Consider the following 26,997-nt stretch of genomic DNA (forward strand, 5'->3'; position numbering starts at 1 on the left):
TTTTTGCTTTCAAAGAAGGGCTGAAATGCAAAATGGTGTTATATGCATGGGCGGTGATCCGTACTTCCGAGTGGGGGGGGGGGGGGGGGATATGACCTTGTTGACTATCTAAGCGTAGCGCCACCATGGGTTGGCGCGAAGCGTACAAGAAAATTTTGGGATTAACAAACCCTCTAGATGGCCGGAAACGGCACTTCCCGAGGTTTCCAAGCGGCATATACCCAACTTTAAAATAGGGATGTCATGTCCGAAATATCTCATAATCAGGATCCAAAATACTTTTTTTTTTAATTTCGGGTGTTATTTTGGGAAAATTGCCCCTGTCAATCTTGTTTCAGGCGCAACGTTAGAATGTTCGAGAGCTCTGTTATATTATTCGATGAAGAAAATGGCCTCATGCAGGCTATTATAGGCCTATACACATGCAATACACAATTACACATAGTTACATTCCTAGGTACCGATTGCTAGGGCATCCAGGTGAAACGTGTATTAAGCATTACCCTGGTTACATGAGATTCTCAGCTGTTCGAGGGAACATGTACGTGTGTAGGCCTACTATAGGGCCTATATGAATACTATGAGGGTGCATATATGTACTATATCAATACCGTGGGCGCAATAATACATTTTGTTGTTATAGGGCCAATGAAGCCTACAGTCAACTATTTTTGCTTTATAAAGACGCTTTATTTGAAAAGATCGCACTGCGTTTATGGTAGGCGAGAAATGAAGCTAAAAAAGAGCCGTACATTAGCGAAGATGCATAAATGTAGGCATGAAAATATTCTTATCCCTGGCATTTGGTGGGGGGGGGGTATGGTGCATTACATCCCCTCCACCCATTTTCATGGGGGGATATATCCCCCCTCCACCCAGGATCGCCGCCCATGGCCATATGTGATCCATTTTTCGACCTTAATAATAAGCAACATTTCCAGTAAATATGGACACAAAATGCACAATTTAGTATGGCTGGCATGTCATTTAGTGTTTATAGTGATAATACAAACACAATTACCATCTATGTTTCTAAAACTATTATGCCGCCGAACTTCGCCAGAACCTTTTTTTGGCAAACAAAAAATAAATGTTAAGACCAGGATCTCTGTGAGACGGAGAGAGGAAAAACCAGTTTTAATTTAGTTGTAACGAGTTAAGGCACATGTTAATCAATCGCTGAGGCTCCGCCCACTATACGCGCTATTGAACGCCAAAACAAACAACAAAATTTTGGGTAGGGCACCGCTAATCATACCCATAACACTCTCCCCTCCTTAAGAGATGTCATCCCTGACATGTAAACATGTATCGTATGAAGAAATATAGAATTCAATGTAAGAAGAAATGAATGGTGAATAAAAGTTTTATAAAATGCACTCTATACTGTTCTCATTTGTCGAGTCTTGCTAATTACAAGCTGAAGATATAAATCTTAATAGTCATCTCACTACTAGAAACACCTTGGCACCCATACTATTAAATGTATACACGTAGTTTACTTTAACCTTCTTTGTAGCAAATTTACCACTGACTATACTTTTATCTGAAGTCACAGAATATTTAAGTACATTCGTTTGGCTAAAAGACAAATAAATTCGAGCACTGCGCAATACTCAAAGACATTGTCGTGTTGCAAATGACCAATTAGTCACTAAAACCTTGCATATCATTTCACAAATTTCCTTGTGCCCCTAAGAACTAGCATGTTCCCATTTAACTATCATATTTACATACCTCACTACCAATGCTATGTTAGAAAACACATACACATGCTTCTCGAAATCTGTCATTCCTGTGCGAATAAACAAGTTTGATAACAATAAAAGTTATAACGTATAATACAATGGAACTCAAAAAGTTCTCTCAGTGTTCAAGTAATGTCTGGTAGAGTTATAAAATAAAAACAACTATAGTAGGACTATGACCTGTTGGTAGTGTGTACCACTCAGCCCTTGTGATGTCGGGTTACATTAGAAGTTCTCAGTTAAATTAGAGATTTTGAATATATGTTCCCCAAGTAATTAGGTTTTGTGCATTCAACTGGCTGAATATACTTGTACAAATAACAAACATGGGGTTCCTGTCTGACCCAGGTAGGGTTTCCCAAATTATCATAAGTCAAAACCTTCTTTCCCTGCTTAACTCTTTGTGGTCTCAAATTTTGACCTGGTTGTTCTGGGGGGTCACAAATTTCCAAATTTTGACCTGGTTGTTCTGGGGGGTCACAAATTTCCTGCTCCCCTGCTGAATTGCTTTGATTGTCAATTTCGACCTGATCCCCTCCCACATCAACCTCAGACCTTCTACCCCGCCGATGGAGGTCACCACCTTGAACACCCTCTTGGTCCACCCTTTGATATGGGTAACCCGCAAATCTATCGGGCACCCATTCATCGTCGCTTGAACTATTTGTACTCCCTTCCACAATGTCAGTAGTTCGCCTATTTTTCGATGAAGCCTTCTTCGCGATACGTCTCGGAGTGTTATCAGCAGGTAAAAGAGCATCACATGGTAGAAGTAGATTTCGGTGCAAGACTCGAATCCGACCCCGGTTACTCTCTGGACGGACTTCATACACAGGAATGTCTGGTAACTGCTTGGTAACAACATAAACCTGCTCTTCCCAGAAAGGACGAAGCTTTCCTGGTCCTTCAACCCGGGCAAGATTCTTTACGAGAACACGGTCACCAGAATGCAAGGCAACGTTGTGTCCCTTCTTGTCCAGTCTTTGTTTGGCTCTATCAGATTGTTTCTTTGCATGTTGGGCTGCAATTTTGTAGGCTTCCTTCATTTTGTTTCGCCATTTTTCAGCATATGTCTCTCGCTGGTCTCCAGTTGTCTCGTTTTGAGTTCTGGTAGTCTCATCTCCCTTCAAGCCGAAAGCAATATCTACAGGTAAGCGTGGTGTTCTTCCAAACATTAGGAAAAATGGTGAATAACCTGTTCCTTCACTCTTTGTGCAGTTGTATGCATGCATGCATTTACGCAAAGAGTCCTTCCAGTTGAACCGTTGTTGTTCAGTCATCGATCGTAGCATGTTGAGGAGGGTACGATTCAGTCGTTCTACCTGACCGTTCCCTTGTGGGTGGTATGGGGTCGTTCTGGAGTGTCCCACTCCACTGAGTTGCTGTAGTCTGGTGAAAAGCTGATTCTCAAATTCCTTCCCCTGATCATGATGCAATCTTTTGGGAAATCCAAACTTCAGGAAAAAGTCGTTGAACAGGTGATCAGCTGCTGCCAGGGCAGTCTTCCTTTTCGTCGCATAGGCCTGGGCAAATCTAGTGAAGTGATCTACCACGACTAGTATATACTCATATCCCCCTTTACTTTTCTCCAAATGTAGGTAATCAATAGATACCAATTCAAAGGGTTCTTTTGTCACAATAGGCACAAGGGGACTCTTTACATGTCTTGCTGGTTTCTTTTGTTTGATACATTGACATTGTTTTCTTACATAGAACTCAACCTCTTTCGCCATGTGGGCCCAATAGAATCTTTCTCTCACCAAGTCCAGTGTCCGTTCCACGCCCACGTGACACATCTCATTGTGGAGCTGCTTCAATACCATAGATTTGTACTTCGATGGCAAAATCAGCTGTTCTCGATTAGCCGTTACTCTCTTTAATACACCTTCGGTCGTAACAATGAGTTCTCCCCATTTGTTTAGTAATGCTCTCACATCTGGGTCTTCGTCTTTCCTCTCCTTGTAAGTTGGCTTTGTCCCCTTTTCCATGTACTCAAGGACTTTGCCAATTACTGGGTCATTGGCTTGAGCAGCCTTTAGTTCCTTCAGTTCAATGAGACTCACTTTGTGATCTGTGGTAAGGTTCATGATATTACAAAGGTCTATATCAGCAGTAAGTGAGTCTGCGTACACAAATGTTCCCTCTACATTTGCTGCCGCACACTCTGAAATCGTCTGGAGAGCACATCCCGGAACTTCCGCAGTACACTCTTGGATGTACTCATTGATGTCGGTCTCTAAGGGCATCCTTGATAACACATCAGCATCCTGGTTACTGTGCCCTGGTCGATACTTGATATCAAATCTGAATGAGGCAAGATCTGATACCCACCTCTGACCTGTTGCATTTAAACGTGCTGTCGTCATTATGTAAGTGAGGGGATTATTATCTGTGTAGACCACAAAGTACTTTGCGTATGTCAGGTAATCTCGAAAGCGTTCCGTCACCGCCCACTTCAGTGCCAGGAATTCAAGTTTTGTGGAGTGGTAATTCTTCTCTGGAGCACTGAGAGTCCTGGAGGCATATGCAATTACCCTCAGTTTCCCCTCCTGCTCCTGGTAGAGTACAGCTCCAAGTCCCATTAACGATGCATCGGTGTGGAGAATGTATGGCTTAGAGAAGTCAGGGAATGCCATAACTGGTTGTCTTGTTAGTAGGTCAATCAGACTACATAAAATTCCCTGATGCTCCTCAGTCCAGGCTATCTTCTGATTCGAGTTGGGTAGATGGTTGTTCTTCCTCTGGTTTCTGCAACTGGGTTTTTGTGTAGAACCCTTTTCCTTCTGTAACAGCTTGAAGAGAGGACTGGCAATTGCTGAGAAGTTTTGAATGTAGCTCCTGTAGTAGCCAATGAACCCTAGCATTTTCCTCAACTCCCCAACTGTTGATGGTTTCTTATCTTTAAGTGAGAGGACTGGTTCAAGATCTGCAGGGTCCAACTTATGTCCTTCTTCAGTGACTAGTCTGCCCAAGTACCTGACCTGTTTCTGGAAGAGTTTGCATTTACTGGCCTTTAGCTTTATCCCATGTTGCTGTAGTCTGGCCAGTACTTTCTTCAGATTCTCCAAGTGTTCTTTAAATGTGCTGCCATGGACTAGCACATCATCTAAATATACAAAACAAATGTCGTTGTTCAGACCATCCAGGCATCCCTCCATGTATCTTTGGAATTCTGCTGGGGCGTTTTTTAACCCGAAGGGTATTCTTTTCCATTCATGGAGGCCCCACGGTGTCACAAATGCTGTAAGTGGTTGACTCTTTGGGTCGATGTATCCCTGGTGATAAGCACGACCTTGATCGAGAGTGCTAAACCAGGAGCTACCTTTCAGGCCATCAAGGATATCCTGGATTCTTGGAATTGGTTGACGATCATCAACTGTTTTACGGTTCAATTCTCTATAGTCGACACATAGGCGTAACGACCCGTCACGCTTTCTGACGCAGACCACAGGTGAAGAGTAATTAGACTTCGACTTTGTTATCCAGTCCCTTGCTAGAAGGTCTTCCAAGTATTCCTTAACTTCTTTGAAAAGTGGACGTGGAATACTTGCATAATTCTTCTGGACTGGTTCTGGATCATTTAAATTAATTTTCATCTTCAGGTCGGGACAATTTCCTGTATCCATGGAATCCTGTGAAAATGCTCTACATTCTTTCTTCAGCATTTTCTCTGCAGCATCTTGTTGCATTGGTGTGAGACATGTGAAGTCCACCTCTGGACACCACTCGTCAACATCTTCACTGGACTGATCACTAGTCACATTAGCATTTTGTACAGAGTTATCCAATGTATTTACGTCTAAAGACATACAATCTCCATGTAGGGTGGCCTCATCTGCGTGTCTGCCATTAGCCACCTTACCAATGTACCGGAATGGCTCAATGTTTCCGATAACCGTACGTCTTGGCAACTGTATGTCATGGTTAGTAGAGTTGAAAACTGGTAGCATAACACAACGTCTTTGTGGCATTTTGACTACCGTCTCAGGTATGAGCAGCCCCTCTGGTACAGAAGTCGCAGGTGTTGGTACAAATACACCCTCGGTTCCTCCCATAACTCTCTGATGATTCAGTTGACATTTTGTTATGCATTCCACATCTCTCCATTCCCTAGGCGGTATCAGTGTATACAGGTTTGGGGTTTTTACATCTACTGTGTCTTCATCCATGCCAGCCTCAATTAACCTTACCAAGGCTTCAACATCCTGTTTCTTTTTCCCTGGAATTGCTTGCACAAGGGTACTTATCTTAGAGCCTTTCTGGCAGTTTCCCATGAGATGTTCAATGACATTGTACCCAATCAATGGTGACTTCATACTCCCAGGATACACCAACATTGGAACCCCAAGACTCTTGGTTCCAATGCGAAGGTCCACTAGGATCCACCCAAGGTATGGCATCTCTATCTCATTTGCAGCCTTTAAATCAAGATGTTGTCCTTCTAGGAGCTCTTCAACTGGTCTTATTTCGGCATGAGGAAGGTGACATTTGACCCAACTGTCCGAGACTAAAGATACTGCTGAACCTGTATCCCACAGCAGTTCACTATCAATCCCGTTGAGGGTTCCATTAACAACGCACCTTTCACCCACTAGGTCAACAATCTTCTCTCTCTTCTTTCGAGACCAATCGTTATTCATAGCAACCTGTCTAAGCAAGTCGGGACATTCCAGTCCATTTACATTTACTGCATGGACATCGCCTGAGGTCCCTTCTCGTCCCCCAGAGGAGACCTGTTGGCGTTTCCCTGTTGCTTACCTGCCAAACATCCCCTGGATAAGTGACCAAATTTACCACATTTATAACAGTGGCGGCAACTGTCTCCTATACCATCCTGTTGACAATCGGAGCATCCCCGGGGCCTCCTCTCAAACGTTTTCGCCCTTCCCCTTTCTGTTATGGCCTTGTGTATTTCAGCCACTTGTGTCTTCAATAGTTGTACCTCTTCGTACAAGTTTGGGCTCTTCTCTTTCTTTACTTTGGGTTTGTGTCGGTCATTACCTGTCATTTCAACTGAAGCTGTGACAGGCTTCTTCAGTTGCATCTTTCTCGCCCTTTCTGCCTCGGAATGGGATGCTTGGTTTACCCTCTCCAGGAGGTCTTCCTCGCTGCATTTGTTGCTGGAGAAGGCATTCTTTACCTCCTGTCTAACTTCCGCATTCGACAACCCAGTTGACACTGCATGTTCAAACATTGACTCTACAAGGGTTTGGTCATATTTGAATTTGGCATTTGCTTCTTTTGATGCGAAGAGTACTCTCTGCTTCAACGCCAGGGCACGGAGGACAAAATTCTGGGCCGTCTCAATTCTACCCTGTGATATACCACATAGCTCCTGATACAGTTCAGTTGCTCCCCGCTCCTGAAAGTGAGCCCTCAGCAGACGTCTGGTAATGGGAAGGTCTAAGTCGTCCCGTCCCTCCAAGTAGTCCCTTAGCTGTAAACCAGGTGTAACAGCCCTAACTACAGCCTCTACAATTTCTTTCTCAGGATACCCTCTTTTAAGTCCACTGTCAATCTGGTGGACCAGAGACATGAATGCTAGCTTGTCACGTTGCCCAGGGTCCCCGATCTGTCCTTGTATCTTGAACTCTTTCTTGTATGGCAGAGCATGATCTGTGGGAGGGTGACTTTCCTTCTCAGAGGTTGACGTGGTCACTTTTAGTTCCCCTAGACATCTTTCAAACTCTGCTTCCAAGTCCTTGAGCTTCCGCTCATACATCTTTACTGTTTCCCTCATATCCGTTTCAGCGGCATCATCGGCTGAGGTGCTTTGGTCCGTCTCCATCGTGGTCTAATCTAGTGGTTACTTCAGTCCTGGCAGGGTCGCCAATTTGTTAAGACCAGGATCTCTGTGAGACGGAGAGAGGAAAAACCAGTTTTAATTTAGTTGTAACGAGTTAAGGCACATGTTAATCAATCGCTGAGGCTCCGCCCACCATACGCGCTATTGAACGCCAAAACAAACAACAAAATTTTGGGTAGGGCACCGCTAATCATACCCATAACATAAAGCATACGGGAGGGGGGGGGGGTTGAGCGATCACCGACATCTCACATAAAGGTCGTCATCAATTTTTTTTTTTTTTTTTTTTTTGCTAAACTTTTTTTTTTTTGGTGACGGCCAATAGGGGGGGGCGCGCGCCTGTTGCGCCCCCCCTGGATACGCCCCTGCGTATGGGTAGAAAGAGAGGAAGAGAGAAATGGTACACTTCATAAGAAAAGTCACCCAAGGTAGAGCCCAGGCATGAACTGGATCCACACTCAATCTCTAGTCCCCCAACATATCGAATGGTCATGACGATTTCACGTCAATAAAATAATAAAAAACGATAAGTTCTTTATCTGATGTCATACGATGAAACGTAATATATTATTTTTCTATTACGCCTCCCATCTATACTGACAATTTCGAAGCGCTTTGTGAAATACAAAATCTAAAAGAGCTTGACGAAATACAAAAACAGGAAAAAGAAAGCAAAAACCCCTTTCCTCCTTCACACAAACAGAAGACATAAGAACAATTGTTGTACAACTAGAAAGACGTACAGATTTAGCATGCGCGCATGCACTCTCAACCCAGTTCCCGTATGTTAACATACACAATTGGGACTGTAACCACATAACAAATCGGTACATTGCTTGTTCATCACTTGATTCGAGTTCGTTTGTAACAATTGATTGACCTCATTTCAGCTTTTTCTTTTCAATGAAGGCAAGTTGGCACAACTTTGCAATGCTTATACCACTGTCTACTGCACTCGGTTATCATGCTTCAAAGCATGAGGTCTGACAGTATTAACAGTTACTCTCATTTTCTGATATAAATACATATAAACACTACGTGTGTATGGGAATCCGTTTTAAGTTTATTCGTGAATTGGTAATATCAGCGAAACATTGTTGATATCATGAAATCATTTACGGACCTCAGCAAATATTTGGTGATATCAACAATTAATTCATGATATCAACAATTTGGCGAAAAAAGAAAAACGGCTTGCCATACGTGCACATCTCAAAAGTAGGGTATTTCCCGTATAATTTGTACACACGCCTTCTGCGTGCAGAATGCCGACTGCAGTAATATATACCATATATACACACACAACAGCCATACAACAGCCAATGCTAGTTGACTACGGGTTCCTGTACCACTCTACCAGGAAAGCAACTGATTATGGGACATTATCCTCTCACCAAGCACATAAACATCTTTGCAAGATTCCATGGCCTTTGGTACAACTAAGTGAATTATTCCCTTTAGCACCGATTTGGCTAGACCTAACGTAGATAGCCTGACGCTAGTGTAGCCTAACCAAAGAACTAAAAGGGCCTAAGCTAGGCCTGTCTTCTGAGAAGGCTGTGTGGCGTATTTACACACAACATATAATAATACCAGGCTTCTTTACCATTACACTGTTCTGTAAAAATAAATATAGTACTTGAGCTACAAGTACAACCGAGCAGTTCTTGTTTGGATCCTTGTTGTACACAGTAACTGCCACTGAAAGCCACAATATCATGTCAGGTGTTGGAGGTAGTATGATAACTGAAGCCAATGGGAAGGGCATTCTGTACATGCATCTTTCACACCTCATGGTGAAACCAGACTGTATAAGCTTGCACAAGGAAAGCATTATAGGTGGAACTTGCCATGAAGTTCTTCATCAGCATACATGGCTGAAGGAAAAGGTAACTGACTGCTTGAAATGGTTATAACCCTAAGTAATAGTTAAGAAACACTTTGCTGTCATTTATGCAGGCTAAACCTAAAAAAACCTGAACCAATTAATTGAAGTAAAACTATGTTAATAGGATGTTGTGTCCCGCTAGTTCTCAGTATAGGTATAATGATGTCATACAGTACAACTATTCCGCAAAGAAATCCCAAATGCTATTGTCAATGCAGAACAAATTTATATACAGTTTGAACAGTTTGCGGGGAGCATTCTTTTCCAACGTAAGATTTAAGAATGAATTTTTATCATGTCGGCAAATAGACAAATCCAAAAAATACATCTTTGCTAATTACATTATTGTTTTCTGGGTAAAAGTTGAAGATATCCGTTATTGCATCATGTATGCTATTCGTCATGGAACACTGTATTATGACTGGGTTGTACTTTGAGTCACAGGGGCCATGGTCTGACAGTCAGTCATACAATTGACAACTGGCTATATACTAGGTAGTTTTGAAATAAATATGTTTGGTATAGCTGTAAAGTGTCAAATTGATTAAAGAACACCTGATTTGTTTGTAATTATATTATTTCATTCATTCATTCATCCATTTTGCCATGAGTATAAATAATGTAATGCAGACCCAGAAGTAATTGTTGATGCTATTCATAGAGGTACAATGATATTGCCAATAACTCTACGAAAGATTCTGAAAGCTTTTATTTGGTCATCAGTTTGGCTACTAGCAGTATGGCCACTAGATCTATGCTAGAAACACAAATAATGGTCACTCATCCACTTTTTAAATATTGTTGCATTAATGATCTTATATTGAACAAATAAATAATGGGTTTGTTGTATTTCTGTCCTTTGTGTCATTTAGCACATTTGAGGTATCACATTTCTATCTCCAGTTGATGTTTGATGATGAAGACTAGAACTGTTATAATTAAAATGAAGCTGAAAGATTTCTCATTGAAGGAATTGTGTCTAAGGAATTAGTAGGAATCATAGTTGATAGTTCAGTAATCGTTCTTATTGATTACCCATAAAATTATCCTAAAAAGTCTGAAAATGTAACATTTTCAGTGTTTCACATCCTAAACACTGAAGTGGTTTTAACTTTTTTTGTTCGCTTTTTTGGTCTATGTGATGCCATAATCGTGTTTCACCTTGTGTACACAAACTACCTTACACTAATGAATTAATTGACAAGTATAAAGATTTGCAATAGAATGTAGTACAGTAGTGTCATATTTTTTTAGTTCCATTCCCAAGCAATGGCCATTGATTAGCACTATTTACCCAAGGTGCAAGTCACTGTCCGTGGCTAAGAGTATTTTGTGAATTATGAAGAAGTCTTTTCCACAAGCAAGACTTGATTGCCCACTCTTTACAATTTTTCTTGCAGTTCTGAAAGAATTAGATACAGACATAATCGATGTGCTGCTTCTCTCCGTCTCTGAGAAACCAAATGTAATTGAAACATTCCACATGGATCACTTGAAGACACTCTGGTCAGTCCTGGAGAGGATGGTGGACAAAGGTCAGATTAAGACCTTGGGTGTCTGTGACCTTGAGAAACCAGCGTTGGAAGAGCTATATAACTGGGCCAAGGTAAAAGTCGACTACAGAAATTAGGCTAAAATATATGAAACTTTGCGTTGCGGCTAAGAAATTTTCAAAGCTTTTCATTTTGGAATTTTGAGCCCATTGCTAAAAGATGCAGGTGCCTTGAATGGCATATATGTTGGTTCTTAAGTAGGTAAAGATCAATTTATCAAATAAGTGCCTAGATATATTTCCTTTCAACTTGTATACTGGTGCTCAGTCAATGAAATTGAACAAATTTCATGGCTTTGATTATTATAAAATCCTTTGTTTACCAGTTCAGGTTAGTGTTTGGTGCAAGTTAGGTCATAAGAACACTGGTCTGACAAGGTAATACTTCCATGCATGGTTGGACAGCCAACTTTTAGTACAGTACTGTACTTTTAACTATGAAATCAAACCATGTTAACAATGTATCACCCTTGTAGGTTTCCACTCCACTGGCTCCAGTGCAGATTTCATACTTGTTTTTGAAGAAGTCACATTCTTAATGTCTTTCAATCGTATGTTGATTCTGATACCAGTAATATTGCAATAACATGTGTGAAAAAGACCCCATATATATTTTGTTTTGGCAAATAGATCATGTTGATTTTTTCTATCCTTCTCTCTAGGTCAAACCAAGTATCGATCAAGTAAACGAGGTATCCTCTTGCATCATTCCTCCAGACCTCAATGCTTTTTCCAAAGAGAAGAAAATCCAGCTGCTCACACATGGGGATGCATTAGGTAAGTGTGAAAAAGTGGCAACCATTGATGCAGTCAGGTTCAGGGTCATTTCGAGGACCAAGCAAATCTAGGAAAAGTGAATACACTTTAATCACAATACCTTGAGAAGAAAAATTTAAGCATATCTCTTACTTGGTATTTGAATGCCTGATATCGAGTAACTATCGTTATTTTTATATCGTGGCTCCCCCACAGGGAGAATGAGATATTATAGTCTGTTATTCATCGGAGCCTAGTAAGGCTATCTCAGTTGCCATAGCAAGAATGCCAAGGTAAACATTTAATATTCCTGAGTAGCCAGTGCCTTGGAGGAGGGGGGGTGGGCCACCCATGGTGGGGTGACGGGACGTCCACAGCTTCGGGGAAGGGTAATGATCTGTCTGTCTGAGTGTTTATGTGTGTCTGTTACATCTGCAAGTTTTTTTCAACAACTCCTATAAGGCTATACTGATTTTCTTCACACCTGGAAGGAAGGTGCCCCATTATTGGGTATTTTGCAGACCCTCTGAATGAAAGGTCAAAGATCAGAGGTCAAATTAAGTGAAAAGTGATTTTGTTTGTTTTTGCTTTTACTTCAAGGGGCAATATTGAAATGTCCACAACCTTTAAGGTTTAATGGGAATGTCAAGTACTATCAAAATGTGTGTTTCCATGTAATGGAGGTCAGAGGTTCAATGGTTACTATGCATATCTAAATGCAATTTTGTGTAAAACACTCCTCCTTAATGGTCAGAGGGGAAGGTCAAATAAAGGCAAAAACTCACTTTTTGCTATAACTTCAAGGGAGAACAGTGAACTGGCTTGAAACCCTAACAAGAATAATTGGTATGTCAAGTACTATAAAAATATGTGGTAACCATGGCAACTGATAAAAGGCCAATAAAAGGTCAAAATTCACTTTCAAGTTGTGCAAAAAAGCTACTTTTGCTGTAACTCGATGGGGGAGCATTGAATGAACTTACAAGCTCCATGACTATGATGGGCATGTCAGAATATCTTCAGACAATGAGGTCAAAGGGGGACATTGAGGTCAAAGGGGACCTTCACATGAAAACAAGGAATTCGCTTGATTGGAACCATCAAAGGTATAATCAAGATATTAGATGCAAGACTACTGTAGCTCTTATGTACACAGAACGAAGGAGATCAGTCAACATGCCTGCCGGCACGTGCATTGTTTTGACAATATGGTTCTTGCAGTGTGTCCACATATACCCTTGTATCAGGAAACCAACTTGCACAAGTGTATAACAGGCACATATTCTTGTGACAGTGGTCTTTCCCTGAAACTGCTTTGCCTTGTTGCTTGAAGATGGCGATCAAAAAAACTAGTTTTCTTTGTAGTATAGATAGAGAACTGTAAGAGCAGGTCAACGCAATAAATTAGGCACAATTCAGAAGACAAGATGTATTGATGGCAATAGACTTCTGACTTTTATACAAGTTCCTAAACATGAAAAGGTGAAGCCAATGCACACAGACAGATGCCCAAAGACTTACAGCACTTTCCTGTACAATTTGATTGAAGAAATCTAGAGTGCGTATGTGCGTGTATTTGGCTGATCTTAATAGCCATATTTCCAAAATTAATTCTTCAGTTTGGTAGGAAGATCCCTTGTGATAGGGATTTATTTATGTCTTGTGGACCTTCAGAAGGAAAGGTCAGAGTTCAAAGGTCGATTGAATCGAAAAGCGGCTCTTTGCTATGAAAGGTACAATGACAAGTTGCCATAGATTTGCAACATTCACAAGTTCAGTATTATCAAAATACACAGTCACCATGACTACTGCCGTGAAAAGACTGAAAAAAATGCTGTTTTGTTCAGTGTGGAGTTTGTGACTGAGGTGTGCGAAGTTTTGAACATACTCCCGTACTTAATAATCCAATAATGTTTTATGACACACATACTTATAGCGAAATGAAAAAAACCCCACACACATTCAAGTTAGGACATTTAACATAGGAACACCCACTGCAAAACATGCAACAAAATTGTACACTCTCTTTTTCTTTATTCAGAAATTCTACCAGCCGAAGATTTTCAGGAGCTGATGAAGGAATCCTTTTCCGATTTGGATGCCCAAGGCTGGCATACGAGCTGGGTCCTGAGGTACACCGCCCTCATAAGGTGTAGGGGAGTGATCACACGTAAAGGCTACACAGTCAGGGCACAAAGGAACCTGAATAACATCTAAAACATGTCAAACTTTCTAAGACTTTCCCTGATTTATTCTCTCGCTTCCTGTCTCTATCAATCGGGGAACTCCAATCTCTAAGTGGTGGCGGCAATTTTCCTCCCTCTGTTTGTGATTTGTGTCAGTACAGAGCAAGTTCAAGGTTTATGATCAGAAGAAGCAACAGATATTCCATTCATTATTAGAAGAATCAATCACCGGCAATTAGGAGATTTCATAGCAGGGCCCAAACAGAAACAAACTGAAAAGTTACTGCAAAGCTGAGGCTAGTCTGAAAGGATTGTAGAAGATTAGATCAAATCAAAGCATTATTTAAAGAAGTGTATAAACAGAAACAAAATATTCTCAACTTTGCAGGTCTCAATTAATACTTAGTGAGCAATTGAATATGTAAATTAAATTTTACATGACACAAGTGAGTGATGATAATATACAAAAAAAACACACAGTTGAAACTAAGATTCATGCTCAATTTCCAATTCTCTATCCTCTTTTAAGCAAGGTAGTTTGTAAACACCATCAAATGCACTTCAACAGAAGCTGATACCTTGCTAGTTTGTTGACACTAAATAATTCAAGCTTTCTCACTTTACACATTCACTTAGTTTATGTTAACACAAGCAACTTTGTTGTTGTTGTTGTTGAAAGGCAGTTTGGTTTGTTATCAGTTTTCTTTCTCTCTTTTGCTTCCTTTAACTGCATGCCAGATGCTTAAAGCTGTCTTTAAAAGATTAAAATGATGTTTGCTTCTCATGCCAAACTTGAACCATCTACCTTCACTCTCATTACTGAGAGGTATGTAGTCTATTTTGCATATATGAATAACTATTTTGATTAACTATAATAACTATTATGAATAACTACTTTGCATAAGAGAATAAACTAAAGGCTAAAGGTGACTATTATCTTTATAAACTGCATCTTGTTTGAGTAATAAGACTTCATACACTTTTTACAGAACATCGCCCGCGTCACGTGACCGTAACTATAAACGAGAAAAGGCAAACAACGTTTGACGAGTCTCATAAACCGACTAATTTCATATCGAAATATTCGTCAATAATAAATAATTTGTGCATTTACAAACCTGTAGTTTACAGATGCTGCTGCTTTTATTGACTAATTTGTGTTTTTAGAAATCGTTGGTAATCTTTTGCAAAAAGAAACTGAAGAAACACCAGATGGGAAAATATTACAAAGTGTCGCAAAGGTAGCATCATCTTGTCAAGGCCGGGAGTCAAACTGCTCGAAGCAAGGAAAAAATTCCCCTAACTTCGCGCATGTGTTCAAGTTGACTGAATACTTCCGCTAAATGGTTGAATTAATCTGCAAAAGTGTTTCAGAATGCAGTATTGATGTTTTCTTGTTTCAGCAATTTTGGACGTTTCTATTCAGGCTTTTTAGATTAAAATTGCAATTGAAAAAGAGGTTATAATATGACCCACTAGCACAGCAACAATACTGTCTATCAGTGCAGCTACATATGTATAACACAATACATACAAATTTAAGGAAAACACGCGAAGTTTAACGTAAACCAACATCAAGGTTTATTTGAACTCTGGCAGATCTGACTGGTTTGCTATTGATGTTGTATTCCAATCACATTCTGTCATACTATGTAGTCTAAGTAGACAGATTGGAAACAAATAATAGCCAAAACAATCAATAAATAGTTTTGCTATAATCTCGATGAAAGAAGTAACCATGAAGAAATAATAGTTTCTAGACTGAAGCGTGTGGTCCAGGGATACATTCGTCAGGGAAAGAGGGGGGGGGGCTAGATCAATTTGAAGACAGACTAGCTTTTATGGGAACAACTGCAGTGACTGGTCAAGCAACGTTGCAAAATAAAGACCAACGAAGACAGCAAATTTTTTTCATAATTACAACTTTGCACTATTACTGGCCAGGAGTACGAAGGGGTGGGGTTTGGGGAAATCTGCATTTTCAGAAGTAAAATACATGTTAGAAAGAGGAATTATTCCAAATTCTATAAGAGTGTTACTCCAGTACTAATAATTAGGGTTCCAGGAACTACAGCCATGGGAAGTTTCAGCCTTTTAAAGTAATTCTAATTCGATCATGGCGAGTTTAAAGCACAAAAATGCATGTGAGAGAGAGGTGTTTAATTTTTCTAGAATGTATTTCTAAGGGCTGGTGCGAGTCCAAGGGGAAGGATTGTAAACTGCCTTGTAAATTTCACTCCTCCCCCCCCCATTCTTAAACCCCCTAGGTATTACCTTCTTGTGCATCATGTCTCTCATTTGAAATACATTTAATTGTTCCTAGTATGATGTTTAGGTACTTCGCTATGGTATTTACAAGGTTTTCAGATTTTGATATTTGACTGACCTCATGTGACCTTTGGGAATAACAAAAACAATAGTTCTGGTCAGGCTTACCACAGTAGTTACCATTTCTATCCAGCTCATATCAAGTTCATGCAGCACCAGGTAAATATGGTATTTGAGAAGAAAAGAACAAAAATTTGTGTAGTTTGACAGCTTTTAGTATATTAAAATAATTTCAAATATAGCAATATATTTCAGGATATCAAAATAAATTTTATGTCATTACTGTTATTATGCAATAATATACCAATGAAGCTTACCTCATTTTCAAAGCACTTGGTAAATTGATCAAAGTAGTTAACAATATATTTATCAATTTAGTTAATAATTTGGTAAATAATAATTTGGTAAATAATAATATACCAATGAAGCTTACTTCATTTTCAAAGCACTTGGTAAATTGATCAAAGTAGTTAACAATATATTTATCAATTTAGTTAATAATTTGGTAAATAATAATTTGGTAAATAATAATATACCAATGAAGCTTACCTCATTTTCAAAGCACTTGGTAAATTGACCAAAGTAGTTAACAATATATTTATCGATTGATTTTATGAATCAGCAAACACCATGTAATAAATTAAATGTCATTCTTCATTATCAACATCCCTTATAACTAGATTTCTATAACATATAATATGTGACATCCAATATTTCTCCCTACTGCATTTGCCCACCCTTTCCAACCCCTTCACCCTTGCAACCCCCATCTTTTCCCCCTTGCAATTCCCCCACCCGTTACCCTTCCAACCCCTCAACTCACCATTTTCTTGCTCTACTTTACCATGTACATATAATGTGATTACTATTCACGATTATATAAGTTTTCAATTCTTTTCACCACGATGAAAATGAGCCTGCTAGAGGAAACAATTTTTCCCAGGAATAATTTTTTTTATTAATTGTATGACTTATCACCTGTAAAATAAGGGATCTAATATGTATTAAAGATGTATTTAAGATGCAAGAAAGACATCAAGGCATTTTGGTAAAATTTGTATCATCAGTCATAAGGTAATCTTGTTTTTATATCCTGATTCTCTGAGAAAACAATGTAATACTTAATTGTAGTTAATTTTGAGTTAAAGAGTTGAGGTATCATTGCATAAAAACTCCAAAATGTGTCCACGTCCAACTCTCCACCCCCCCTCCCTCCCCCACCAAGTCCCCCTTCCCTATCTTTATAATTCCAAATATGTACATTTAAAATATATCAATTTGCTATAAATTTTGCTCAAGCTCCATGTAGAAGTAGATTTTTCTGGAATGACAATTGCATGAATGTGAGGTATCTAAAAAAATGGCTAAATTTCATAGCGTGACACCTAATAATGTATCATAAAATCTTGCTCAACAAATGTTCAATTCTGAGCGGATTGCATCAAAACTGCAGAAGCACATATTCCCCACAAACCAGGGCCAGGAGCATGACAATGACCCATCTGTATCTCCTTCCGGCCCTTGGGATAGACGTACCCCTCGTGGCCGAGAACATGTTATCCATGCCATCGATGATAGCCTGTCGTGCACCAGACCAGGCATGCTTTCCTCTCAGTCTAGTCACGTATGGGTAGAAAGGCTTGAAGAACAGGCATCTGGCCAATCGGAAGTCTCCAATAAGTATGTAACGCCAAATACTGGGATAACAACCAATCATCTGAGAGAGTTGGCAAATGTAAGGTACAGGTGCCACCTTTGACAAATTACAAAAGAGAGAAATCCAAACATGTAAGACAGACAGATAAAATAATAGCAGAGTGCCATGATGGTCGTCATAGCCTATTTTACAGTGCAGCTGAGAAAATGCAGGGAAATACGATGTAACATTAGTTTAGTAGGGTTCTCACACAAGATCACTTGTGATTGTCTGCTCCTCACCCCCCCCCCCTCCCCCCCAATATTTTGACATGAGAATCCATGCGCAACAAACCTTCACACAGCCACTTTGAGTTTCCAGGTTGTTAATCAAAAATGTTAAAGGGCCTGCATACTGTACAAACAAATTGCTATATCACAGCTTTGCATTAGCATAGTAGAGTGGTCACTTTGCATGTGTGGCAATTTACTATGCATGCCAGATAAAACACGTCCTGGAATTTCCCTCAGTATGATACATATTATGAAAAGGACCTGACATTTCAGTGGTTAAATAGGAAAGAGTGTTTATCTCACCAGATATTTCAACTTGCCATGTGCTTCTATGAGAGCTGCTTTGGTTTTGTCTATCTGCTTTGCCATTATGGACTTGCACGGTAGACGGACGTCACCCTTGAAGACCGCGACCGCACACCTAGCCTGCATTTCAAAGACATGTCCGGCTGCTCCAAGTTGGTAAGTCATGCCAACGACAGCCAAAGTCGGTCGCTCGGGAGTGGTAGCAAAGATGTGCAAATACAGATTCCTCTCATGAGGGTCATCTGATAATAAAAGGAAAGTATTTGACATTCTGAAGAAGCAGCTTTGGTTATCCTCAGAATTTTAAAACGGATATTCTGGTAGCTGAAACTGATTGCTTAAGAAAATTTGCTCGACATTTGCTGCATCTCTTTCGGCCAAACCCAAGCACTGTGTATTACCAAGTGACCAATTTCCTAATGCTTATACCTCTCTAAACTGTCCTCCCATAACATGATTCAAAGCACTTGTATTGACAGTACAGTTCCTAACCTTTATCTGATAGAAACATGATATTCATACTGCTCGTACTGACAATACAAGTGCTATGAAGCGGGTCATGACAGAACAGTATAGAACAAATTATCCCAACTCGGTGCACGAAGATGAATGTTTTTCAAATCAATTTGATGTTTGGTAAATACATCTGGCAACAACATAGTGAATGATGTCACCAAGGCAATGGAGTTGTAAATATATTTGTTTTCCTATTATGTTATACATATTTAAGTCATTAATCCACCGAGGAAAGCAATATTTTTACATCCCAAAGATAGCATTATTGATGAAATTCTCAATGTATGCAGACACCATTGAACATGTCACAGGGTTCCCTCTTTTGTGATTTTCATATATACCAGGCTCCTCCATATTTTCCCAGGGCCCTAAAATTCACTCTGAAGCCTGGGGCTGTAGCACTCTTGACCAAAGCCCCCTTATCAGCCTGATTGCAATCATGCAAACACTGGCATTTATATAACTATTGTATTTGCCCATATACCTTTTCAAAATGGGTAACATACTTTGTAATTTTTACTGTAAACAGGGAAATTCATGCTTTGTGATTTAATAACAATTAGATTCCATCCCAAATATAGATGTTATTTGTTTTTTTTTGCTGTGTTTCCTACCCAATATGTAAGTTGTAAGTCCATATTATGACCAAACACTACGAGTAAAAGGATTCTGAAAACTGTCAGCACATCTTGATTTACATTAATAGAATTTAGCTTTCAAAACCAGTAAAATCTCTGTTCTCCTTTCCATCATTATAATTAAAATATTCATTCGAGCTGAATTTAGATCCAACACAACAACTCTGGACATTAATGTGATATGCTGCACTGACAATTTAACATTTTTTAGTCAATTGTTTATTTGGTTAGGTGGCAAAAAAAAAAAAAAAAAAAAAAAAAAAAAAAAAAAAAAATCCTGGGTTTCCCAGATTAGAAATTTTTTAAGATGAAATGAAGGTTACCCATGTTGCTCTGACCTATTCACTACTGCTGACAAAAAGACACAAAATGTAACAAACCTGCCATTTCATTGGAACTTAAAACAGGAACTTACTGATGTAGAATGTTGACCAGCAGAACTGAGCAGGAACTATGGAATTGTCAGATATCAAATTATCAAACTACCTTTTTTTCCCTCAGTTCTCCTCGTTATTCGACTAGACTACTAACCTCTTAGAATTTTTTCATCTAAAACCGGATATTTGGTATGATAGCCTGTGGCTAGTATAACGGTATCGATTTTTTCCTGAGTTCCATCGGAAAAAATTACACCCTCCTCGGTAAATCTTTCCACAGAGGGTTTCGGACTAATCATCCCGTATACGATACGTGGAACGATCTCGTCGTTGACCATGAATGCCATACCGACGGCATCGGGGTCCTTCGGTGCTAAACCGACATCCCTGAGGTCGTACGTGCTCGACAGGATACGACCCACCACGAAGTTCATGACGAAACCGGGCATATAGCTTCCCAGGACTGTGTTGGTCATGGCATCGAGAGGAATACCACCGTTAACCAAACGGGGCAGAGGATGGGTGCCGTTTTTGGTACTCAGAAATACCTAAGTGACCAGAAAAGAATACAGATGTCAATTCCAAATTTCTTCATTTCATTATTCTAAAGGGAATGGGAGGTAGAATCTGGAAGAGACAGTTGAAGGAGCCAGATTCTCTCGAACCTATTCAAAACTTTGCCATTTTGCAGTGTTGTTGAGTGGAGCCGTTCATGGAGTTTAAGTATTTCTGGTTTGTGAATTTTGGAGTTTGACCGGGGTTTGGTTCTGCGTTTGTTCTTAAATGGTTTTGAAACAACTTCTTTCATCAAAGCTGTCATCAGTTTTTGAGAAAGTGGTGAGATGCAGAGGTTCACTATCATCTGCCAGATGGAGGATAGTTTGAGAAGCTGAAAATTGTGGATATGAAATTATCAAGTTTGGAGACTTACGTGGGACGCGAAATTGCAGCAATCCACCGAAATATCACCGGCTGAGTAAGCTGCCCCTGAGAGGAGAAGAAGAAGAACGAAAACCAATGATGCTGAAATAAATTAACGTATGTACATTAAATCTGCTGGTGTTAATTTGTAACTTACTAGCTGTTTTTCCATTTTTAAGCATATGTAGTGGTAGATCTTGGCATTAATTTTCAAGCAGAAGTGTGAAACCTTAAGGAAATGCTCTTACTTTTCCAACATAAACATGATAATAACAAGTAATAAATATTTCTTGTCTTTAATAAACTTATTATCTGTGTTCATGCTATTACTGTATAGGGCAAATTTTTAATGGTAGTCATGAGATGAAAAAATTTCTGTTTCAGCTACAGAAAATGCATTAATACAGATAAAGGCAGTGACATTTGAAGCAATGAGGCTTAGCAATCAGGAGGTTTGGGGTTCGATTCCCGGCCGATTCATAGTAAAGTGGGTTTTTCATCCAAGAGCAATCTACAGTTTTTCCATCTGAAATGACTTTCTAAAATGAATGTTTCCAACTTTGAGTTAAAATGTTGAAATGCAAGCCACCCGACGTGTCAGTTATAATCCATAAGCCCTTGGAGGTTTCTCCCGCATTGGTGGTTGCTTTTAAGCATTGTAAAAATAACTGCTGAATATTGTTATTATTATTGTTTACATTGCAACATATGTTACCTTGTTATCGTTACCTATGACAAGAACTTTCTCATCCTTGTAGTCAGATCCTTCTCGAAAGTGACAGCTATGCAGGATTTTACCTCTGAATTTATCCTGGTCAGGGAATGTAGCCTCAACTGCCTCTGTTGTATTACCAATACAGATCAAGACAGCATCGAATAGCTCTTCTGTTTCAACAGTGTTAGCTTGATCCAGTTTCTGGGATCGAACTCTCCATTTCTGTACTTTGATTTCATCAGCAGTATATATTGGAGAAACTTCCAGCACCTTTGTATTCAACCTGATGTAATCGTGAAGACCAAATTGGTTTGCATAGCTTTCGAGATATTCAAATTGCTGCGACGGTCGGATGTATGGTGGATACGATTTGGGGTAAGGGTAATCACTGAAACAGCTCATCTCTTTGCTGGAGTTGAATATTAAAGATGGATATACGGCTCCTTCTTTGTCAATATTTTGTTTGTGAGGAGCCCATATTCCACCTAAAAGAAAAGAACAAAACCATTAATACTTAAAATAAAGGCATGTCAAGCCCTTGTTTGTTTAACATGAGCAAGGTTTGAAAATGCAAATTATGACAGTGAAGCCCCCTTGTTTTGTCCATACAGATTGAACTGTTTCAAGTTTGTTTTATACTAACTTCCTAGATGGACCCCTCCATTAAGAGTCTATGGATTTTCACCTCATTTTTGTGAATAAAATTATATTCACTTAGCTATATAAGTAAAAAAGCTGTTATTTATAAATACAATTATGGAAGTATTAACCTCAAAGACCCTTTAGGCATGTTTTGTCCAACTTGTCCAAAAATACAAAAAAAAACAAGCTTGGTCGCTCTTCAGGCGCGTAGCCAAGGGGGGGGGTGGGCGAAGGGGGAAGCTGCCCCCCCTTGAGCATTTTTTTTTTTTTAATGTTTTTACGTTATCACTAGTATTTTCAAAAGAGAAAATGATAAGATGCAACTTACAAGGCCTGGGAAGTGCCATTTCCAGCGATCTGGGAGGCATTTTCAGCCAAAATTTTTGTGTATGCTTCGCGCCAACCATGGTGGCGCTACGCTTAGATAGTGTGTAATGTCGAATCTACAGTTTCGCCCCTCCCTTGGCAAATTCCTGGCTACGCGCCTGTCGCTCTTGCTGGGTCACGACCCTCTCCGAAAAAAAAGGGAGATGGTAATTGCAGGATCAGACCCTGAGTGAGTACGGAATGTGTTTCACACTACTACGTTGATCGCTCTTGTGGTATATCAGATCCCCATTGCATTCTCAACTGTGAACAATCAGATCCCCATTGCATTCTCAAGTGTGAACAATCAGATCCCCATTGCATTCTCAAGTGTGAACAATCAGATCCCCATTGCATTCTCAAGTGTGAACAATCAGATCCCCATTGCATTCTCAAGTGTGAACAATCAGATCCCCATTGCATTCTTAAGTGTGAACAATCAGATCCCCATTGCATTCTCAAGTGTGAACAATCAGATCCCCATTGCATTCTCAAGTGTGAACAATCAGATCCCCATTTCATTCTCAGGTGTGAACAAGGCTTTAGTCTTAATTTTACTTTACACGATATTTTTTGAGGGCGTAACGATGGATGTTGGATGCTGCACAAGTCTTATCACACTGTACTCCCAAATTTCTGATTACAAGTGTGGTTATAGGACTGATGAACTGTACTAGGAGATATTACTTAATGGAGACTTACCTACGAAGCCAGTCCTTTCAAAACAGACTGGTTGGAGGTCTTCCTCTAAACATGCCTTAATTGATGTCAAACCGGATAGCCCTGCACCGACAATTGCAATTCTCTTCACGGATCCACTCTCGCAGCAAAATGGCTCCATCTATGGATCATGAGTATAGAGCTTGAGGTTAAAAGATAAATTTAAGTTGATTGTAATACTGGACCTGCATCTAATGAATTTTTACTACAAAAATGCGTTCTTACTTTGTTGGAAATTTTGATAGGTTTTTCAGCTAAATATGGGCATGGTTTGAATCATCCATCAATCATACAACCAATTAATCTCAAGCAATACCTAACTACTTGGTTACAAAAAGAAAATGGAGAAAAGACGTTTACATTCACAGACATTCCAACTCACACGCATTTGGCGTGTGACACACGCATTTCCAGCCCTTCACACGCTATGTGCACTTTGTCACACGCAATCCACAAACAATCTCTGAAAAACCTTCCTGAAAGATGCTAAAAAGGCTACATACCTCTACAACACAAAGCAACTTTGAGTACTTACACTTACAAGAGTAGTGCATTTGCCATGGTGGTGGTGGAAAACGCCAGGTGGGAGGGGTGTTGGTACCAGAGATTGAGAAGTGCGCTTCAATTTCCGATATAAATGTTCAATTATGTTAGCAAGTGATTACTTTCATCGATTCACAAAAAGTCTTTGTTGAGAATTTTCATGCTTGTTGAGTTCAAAAATATATATGATGAAATTCTCAATATAAACTTACTCAGAGAAACTGAAAAAGAAAGCACCATTTTGCATCTAGGCAGTCAAAATACGAAAATTTTTCCAAAGGGGAGGGGGACAACCCTTCCCCACTGCCGCTGATCACACGCATAAATTTTCCTCACTGTTGGAAAGTCTGCATTCATAATAATAATTATAAAAATAATAATAGAGATATGTATGTGCCAACCGCAACAACCTTTCTTAGTCCTCTTGAGCCATATGACAGAAGACAAGTCTGTTTACACGTACTGTATTTTAAATCCTCCAGCAAGCAGGAACTAGCGAAGAAGCCTCATTGGCTTATCAAAGCCGCAAGCTGACCAAAGTCAGTCTCTTAGATTCATATTTAACATCCATGATTATGAATTGTCAATAACTCTGTAACTAGACATCTTACATTAATCTTGGAGTAACTCGAACTCGGGACCTTATGATTGAAAGGCACCGGCATAAACCACTGAGCTCACACTGTTTCTTTTCAGATGGGAAAACTGTAGATTGCTCTTGGATGAAAACCCTCCTTACTATGACACGGCCGGGAATAGAACCCGTTATCTCCAGATTGCTTAGCCTCATTGCTTCAAATGCCTCCGCCTTTACCCACTCTGCCACAGCACTGGCTATCAAACTATCACTTATTTCACCTACTGTACAATGGAGTAAATAAGCACCAGAAAAATGCTTATTGAAGCCATGATCGAGAATATAATCAAGGGCGCCATCCTTGTTGATCCGACGATCGGGTGAATTTCTCCCACCATTTTCTATGGATGGAGCTTATCGAAGCTAGTTATTACAATACTATTCCTTAGCAAGAGGGTGTAGCTAAACCGGTCCCAAAGTTCTAGATACGTATGGACAAACTAGGCCTAAGTAAGTAAGTACGTAAAATTTATTGATATCAATCATAAAATGAAGATATAATAAAATGATTTCCACAGCTTAAAAATATGCAATATATATACAAAAATATGATAAAAAAAATATCATCTAGTTATATGACAGTTCAAAAGCTTTATACTCCTCGGTAAAAAGAATGTCTAAAGTGTTCAGTACGCATACGAGGTAGGGTATACAACCTACGTGGAGTGGTGTAATACTTATGGAGAGGATGGTCAGGATCAGTCAAAATCCCTCTTACATAATGAAGTACAATTTCTTCAATGTACTGATCATCTATAGAATACTACTTTCTGAAATGTCTGTTAATCAGATTGAGTTGAGTCTTGAAACAGGAAGAGAGCCACACAGGAGCACAATAGACCATGAGTGAAAGCACTATGGAACGGAAGAGCCAAAGCTGTTTCTCATGTTCTAGACCAAATCAAGGGCGGCAGAACCGGGGGGCACAGGGGGCACTTTTCCTCAGGTTAAAAATGTGCCCTTTTTCTACTTAAAAATTGAGGTGTCTCAAGTTAGCAAGACGCCAGGGAACCAGGATGAACACTCGGGAAGGGCCGTTTCCGGCCATCTGAGGGGTTTGTAAAACCAAAAATTTTCTTGTACGCTCTGCGCCAACCGATGGTGGCGCTCTGCTCAGATAGTCGTGCATACAACTTTGCAAATCCTGGCTACGCCCCTGACTTTTAATGAATTTTTGTGAGTCAAACTCAAAGCTATTTCGAATGGAAAAAATTTGTTAAGATATTAACAAGAAATAAACTCTAATTGGGAAGATTCCTACATTAGCAACTAGCATGATTTCACCTCATTTTGTCTCCAAAGAACACTTGTTCCTTGTTTCCCAATTTGCACATTGGATATTGCAGTGCTAGTATGCATTTTTCTTTGAGGGGGGGGGGGTTGATGGAGTGATGTGTATACGCAAATAAGATAATACAATAAGAGTTAAAAGGGTACTAAATATCAGGCTGCATCAGTCCAATCGAATTTCTGCAAAGTGCCCTTTGATGTCGGTGCCCCCACCAGATTAAAAGTGCTTCCGCCGCCCTTGGACCAAATCCTCCCAACCTATAAATACAATATAGCCGCTGCTTTACTTTCGCAAGTGTTGAGCCTATATGAGAGTGCCAAGTGAGAGTATGATTAAATATGAGTCCTAAATATTTAAAATCTGACACAACCTCACTATCATTATTTATAACTGGATCATGCATCTGAACTGAACGGATATCAACAATTAATTCTAATTCAATTAATACTAGAATACCTTAAATGACAGGGCCTCAACACAGATAATCATTCGTAAATACCAATTACCTTCAAAACAGGACTTTCTTTAGTTCCATGCATTGACTTCGACTTCCACCCAACGAGTTTAATGAATTTAACTCGTTGCTTGCACCGTGCACGTAGGCCTAGTTAATTTTGGTTCACTTATACTGGCCAGTCAACAGCTGTTAATGTTATGATGAGTAACCTCTCTATTGTTTTAGGTATATGGAGCGCCATAAGGGCCAAAACGTTCGTCTTCGCTGCATAAGAAAAACGTTGAAGCATCGCATGAAAAACATTCGTATAAACAAGATTGCAGTATCAATTCATCTTAAAAGAAAAGAAATATATGCATCAAGAGTAGTTCTAGCAAAGATATTAGAAATTGTATCACTTTAAGGGTGAGGGGGGGGGGGAGTGGGATGGAGTTCGCTAATGTCAATGGGTAGTTGGATATGTTGATTTGAAGGGGCAAGCCACAAGATGACCTCAATACTTACTATTAAAACAAAATCAGCAACATGTAACACAGGGGCATTGTAAAAGAGGTAATGAAAATAGGAGGGAACTTCTAATTCATGAAAAGAGGCACTTTCAGGTGTTCCACAAAAAGAGATAGGGAGTGAAGCACGTGTCGATGTGCGTCCCGGAGGCACGTAACGTCCCTGCTT

At 39.6% G+C, this 26,997-nt stretch overlaps 2 protein-coding genes across 4 annotated transcripts; one reads left to right on the forward strand and one right to left on the reverse strand.

Annotated features, from left to right (window-relative positions):
• Positions 1–8,842: 8,842 nt before the first annotated feature.
• LOC139964281 (glutamate--cysteine ligase regulatory subunit-like) lies at positions 8,843–14,866 on the forward strand. 3 transcript variants are annotated; one of them, XM_071965760.1, is made up of 4 exons: positions 8,843–8,987; positions 10,843–11,048; positions 11,657–11,771; positions 13,792–14,866. In XM_071965760.1, exons 1-4 carry the CDS (start codon positions 8,978–8,980, stop codon positions 13,965–13,967), a joined length of 507 nt encoding a protein of 168 aa, XP_071821861.1. In that variant the 5' UTR covers positions 8,843–8,977; the 3' UTR covers positions 13,968–14,866. The 3 variants fall into 3 exon arrangements, with proteins under 3 accessions (XP_071821861.1, XP_071821860.1, XP_071821862.1); XM_071965759.1 differs by lacking the exon at positions 8,843–8,987 and adding an exon at positions 9,283–9,443; XM_071965761.1 differs by lacking the exon at positions 8,843–8,987 and adding an exon at positions 10,045–10,105.
• On the reverse strand, positions 14,555–26,521 carry LOC139964278 (flavin-containing monooxygenase 1-like). Its single transcript, XM_071965756.1, has 7 exons — positions 26,372–26,521; positions 23,377–23,515; positions 21,681–22,151; positions 20,962–21,017; positions 20,185–20,578; positions 18,497–18,741; positions 14,555–18,017 (listed from the first exon to the last, which is right to left on the reverse strand). The coding sequence occupies exons 1-7, from the start codon at positions 26,402–26,404 to the stop codon at positions 17,706–17,708; spliced, it is 1,650 nt and encodes a 549-aa protein (XP_071821857.1). The 5' UTR covers positions 26,405–26,521; the 3' UTR covers positions 14,555–17,705.
• Between the last annotated feature and the right edge of the window lie 476 nt (positions 26,522–26,997).

The sequence above is a fragment of the Apostichopus japonicus genome, chromosome 22, assembly GCF_037975245.1.
Source record: "Apostichopus japonicus isolate 1M-3 chromosome 22, ASM3797524v1, whole genome shotgun sequence".
Classification (NCBI taxonomy): Eukaryota; Metazoa; Echinodermata; class Holothuroidea; order Aspidochirotida; family Stichopodidae; genus Apostichopus; species Apostichopus japonicus.